We start from the raw sequence: 4,488 nt of genomic DNA, 5'->3' as shown, positions 1-4,488 counted from the left end.
GAGGCCAGCCTGGTCTACAAAGTGAGTTCCAGGACAGCCAGTGCTACACAGAGAAACCTTGTCTCAAAAAGCAAAAAAACAAAACAAAACAAAACAAAACAAAAAGGAGTAGAAGGAGGGCTATTGGAAACAGACAGAAGATCAGTGTGAAGGGGATTGGGACCCAAGAGAGTGGGGGTGTGTATGATCAAAGTACATTATATGAATGAAGGAAAATGTTTTTGTTTGTTTTGTTTGGTTTTAAAACTGTACAAACTTCCTACCTGGCTATAGGAAGTGGCCCCCTCAGGCCATATCACTGTGTCTCAGCTAAAGTCACCCCATTGATTCTTGGATGCCTCCTTTATCCCAGGTCTCCCTTATCCCAGGTCTCTCTTTTATTCTGGAGATGCTCCCACCTCCCTGTCACTTGCAGATTTCCATCCATTCTCATGGCCATCCGGTCATCCCTTCTGTCCCTCCTCACACCTGATCCTGATTTCCCCCTCATTCCCCTTCCCATCTCCTCCCTCACAGTTCCCTCCCTCCATCTTCCTCTTATGACTATTTTATTCCCCCTTCTAAGTGAGATTCAAGTATCCATGCTTGGGCCTTCCTTCCTGTTTAGCTTCTTTGGGTCTGTGGGGTGTATTGTGGGCATCCTGTATTTTATAGCTAATATCCACTTATAAGTGAATACATACCACGCATGTCCTTTTGGGACTGGGTCATCTCACTCAGGATGATATTCTCAAGTTCTATCCATTTGCCTGAAAAATTCATGATGTCTTTGTTTTAAATACCTGAATAGTATTCCACCGTGTAAATAAACTACATTTTCTTTGTGCATTCTTCAGTTGATGGACATCTGGGCAGTTTCCAGTTTCTGGCTATTACAAATAAAGCTACTATGAACATAGTTGAGCAATGGAGCAATAGGGACACCAACCCACCCACAAAACCTTGCCTCTAAATTTATCCTGTCTACAAGAAATGCAGGGACAAAGATAGAACAGAGACTTAGGGAATGTCCAACCAATAAGGAGGCCAACTTGAGACCCATCTTATGGGCAAATCCAAACACCTGACACTATTAATGATACTCTGTTATGCTTGTAGACAGGAGTCGCGAATGGCTCTCCTCTAAGAGGCTCCACCCAACAGCTGACTCAGAAAGATGCAGACACCCACAGACAAACATGGATGGAGCTTGGGGACTCTCGTGGAGGAATAGGAGGAAGGATTGTGACCCCGAATGGGACAAGAACTCTACAGGAAGACCAACATAGTCAACTAACCTGGACCCTCGGGACTCTCAGAATCTGAACCACCAACCAGAGAACATACACAGGCTAATCCCAAAAGCTGTTGCCTGTACATGGGCTATGTTCTTCAGCCTTGTCTGGCCTCAGTGCGAGAGGATGCATCTAACCTCAGAGAGACTTGAAGTGCCAGGGTGGGAGATACCCAGGGAGACCTCCACGCACTCAGAAGAGAAGGGGAGGGGGTGACTGAGAGGGGAGCAATGAGCAGGATGTAAAGTGAATAAGTACAATAAAATTTAAAAATGTATAAACTTAAAAAAAAGAATAAAAAAAAGAAAGAAAAATGTATAAACTTTATTCTTTTTTAAAAAAGCCCTCTCAAGTAAATAAAATTATCACACAACAAAATTACCCAGATCTTTTTTTTTTTTAAGATTTATTTATTGGATCCAGGTGCAAGGGGGCCACTGAAGGAGAGCAGGCTGCCGCTAGCAAGCTTTGGAGGCAGAGCTGCTACAATGTTCCAGATCGAGGGTCTCGCGCCTAAGTTGGACCTGGAGGAGATGAAGCGGAAGATGCATGAGGATGTGGTCTCCTCCGTTCGGAACTTCCTCATCTACATTGCCTTGCTGCGAGTCACTCCATATATTTCTCTGTATAGCCCTGGCTGTCCTGGCTGTCCTGGAACTCACTCTGTAGACCAGGCTGGCCTCGAACTCAGAAATCCTCCTGCCTCTGCCTCCCGAGTGCTGGGATTAAAGGCGTGCGCCACCATGCCCGCCTTCATATCTTAAAGAAGCTGGATAGCTTCTGAGGACTGGCAATCACGTGGATGCATGGCATGAAAAACCTGGTGACGGCTTCTCGTCCTGTCTGCAGCTGAATTGGCCCAGAAAGGTGTAAGGCTGATTAAACGGACATATAAACTACTTGTTGAGAACAAGTAGGGCTTTGAGAACTGACCTTCATAGCTGAAATATGAAACTATTTGGGAAGTGCAAAAAGCTGTCTTGTGTTCATGGTGCCCTTAGGCCCATGAACTCCACCCCTGTGAGTGTTGATGGAATGGTAAATAATGTCAGGCTGTAAGGGGAGTCATTTCTGTTTACCACTTCTGTTCAAAGTGTTATTTGTGAAGTCTGTTTGGAAGTCAGCATACACCCACAATGACATTTAAACACAGTCTATATTTTTAATAAACATTCTGATGAAGAAAAAAAGATTTATTTATTATTTTATCTAAGTACACTGTAGCTGTCTTCAGACACACCAGAAGAGGGCATCCCATTACTGATGGTTGTGAGCCACCATGTGGTTGCTAGGATTTGAACTCTGGACCTTTAGAAGAACAGTCAGTCAGTGCTCTTAACTGTTGAGCCATCTCTCCAGCCCTCATACCCAGATTTAAAGTCTATACAAGTCATTGAATTTCTATATAGTTAGAATGGGCATTTAGAGTGGAAGCTATAGAGTTTCACATTAGGTTTTAGACTTTCCGTATTGAATATATTTTATTGTATTCAGACTGAATGCACATAGTGAACATGAGTTATGAAAGGGGATATAAAGCTAATTGGATTTTTTTCTTTCTTATTTTTAGTTTTTTGAGACAGGGTTTCTCTATATAACCCTAGCTGTCCTGGAACTCACTCTGTGGACCAGGCTGGTCTTTAACTCAGAAATCTGCCTGCCTCTGCCTCCCAAGTGCTGGGATTAAAGGCATGCACCACCACTGCCTGGCATACTCAACTTTCAAAATTCGCATTAAGTACAATTCGGTCAAATAGCTCCCCACAACCCCCTTCCTTATTTGCTTACATTCATTCTCACATCAGTATTTAATAAATAAAAGACAATGACAGCCAGGTGGTGGTGGCACATGCCTTTAATCCCAGCATTTGGGAAGCAGAGGCAGGTGGATTTCTGAGTTTGAGGCCAGCCTGGTCTACAAAGTGAGTTCCAGGACAGCCAGGGTTACACAGTGAAACCATGTCTCCTGAAAAACCAAAAAAAAAAAGACAATGATACTAAGGACAGAATTCCTAAGAACGTACTCAGATGAAGGGCAGAAAATTTTAGAAGTGTAGAATTTTACTGTAAGGGAACTAAATGTGCCTCTAGGTGGGAATCCCACACATTAAATGACTATCTCGGTGTCAAACAGCACATGTGTAAGTACCAGCATTCCTGGTGCAATGTATCCTACACTTTTCTACAAGTTCATTAGAAAAATATATTTTATTTATTTATTTTTTTGAGACAGGATTTCTCTGTGTAGCCCTGGCTGTCCTAGAACTCACTCTGTACACCAGGCTGGCCTTGAACTGACAGATCCATCTGCTTCTGCCTCCCAAGTGCTGGGATTAAAGACTATACTACCACTGACTGGCTAGAAAATAATTTTTACGATAAAAATATGTTTATGGATATGTGTCTCTGTATGGGGGGGATGATAAATGCATGTGTGTGAAGTTGCCCTCAGAGACTAGAAGTGGTGTCACATCACCTGCAGCTAGGGTTGTTGGGAGTTTTGAGGCACCTGATCTGGATGCTACGAATACACTTTTAGACCTCCATTAGAACAGTAAGAACTCCAGCTGTAGGAGAGGTGTTCTCAGTATCCATCGTACAAGAGGCAATGGGTGACCTATGAGGCAACTCCACACACATGTGCATACCCCATATAGACAAATACGCACAATCAAAATCAAAATAAGTGTTCCTGCAAGCTTAGTACCTTTGAAGATGATTCAGGACAGAGAGTGGCAGCCCATCCACTCTAAGTAGGCATGCCATGCCAAGGACTATTGGACATGTTTGCCACTGGCATCCAGACATTGCTTTTCTAGTATTAGAACATGATCAAATGGAATCATGATTTCAGGAGATTGCTGATCAAGGATATGGAATCCTGGATAGCCGTTATACCACTCTTCCTGGCCTAAAAGGACAGTGAGAACTTGCAGATGCTTGGGAAGAACCTGGAGGAGGAGGGCAGTGTCAAAAGGACATGCTCAACTGGAAGGTGAGTGTGCTCTGTTCCCTGCACTGGGTGCTACCACAGTTGGCCAAACTGAACTGGTTGTATCCCCAATGAGGACATGCACAAGGCCAACTTTATCTTCACCTCATATACATAGCACCCAACCACACACAAAAATAAGTCAAACAAAAATGAGAAAAAAGAAAGCCAGGCGTGGTGGCGCACACCTTTAATCCCAGCACTCGGGAGGCAGAGGCAGGC

At 43.6% G+C, this 4,488-nt stretch overlaps 1 protein-coding gene across 1 annotated transcript; it reads left to right on the top strand.

The window, feature by feature from the left end:
• The first annotated feature begins 1,762 nt into the window (after positions 1-1,762).
• Positions 1,763-2,058, top strand: LOC110314524 (mitochondrial import receptor subunit TOM5 homolog). Its single transcript, XM_021188821.1, has 2 exons — positions 1,763-1,889; positions 2,030-2,058. Exons 1-2 carry the CDS (start codon positions 1,763-1,765, stop codon positions 2,056-2,058), a joined length of 156 nt encoding a protein of 51 aa, XP_021044480.1.
• The last annotated feature ends 2,430 nt before the right edge of the window (positions 2,059-4,488 follow it).

This window comes from Mus pahari, chromosome X (assembly GCF_900095145.1).
Source record: "Mus pahari chromosome X, PAHARI_EIJ_v1.1, whole genome shotgun sequence".
Taxonomy (NCBI): domain Eukaryota; kingdom Metazoa; phylum Chordata; class Mammalia; order Rodentia; family Muridae; genus Mus; species Mus pahari.
This window is presented reverse-complemented; position numbering and strand designations above follow the sequence as displayed.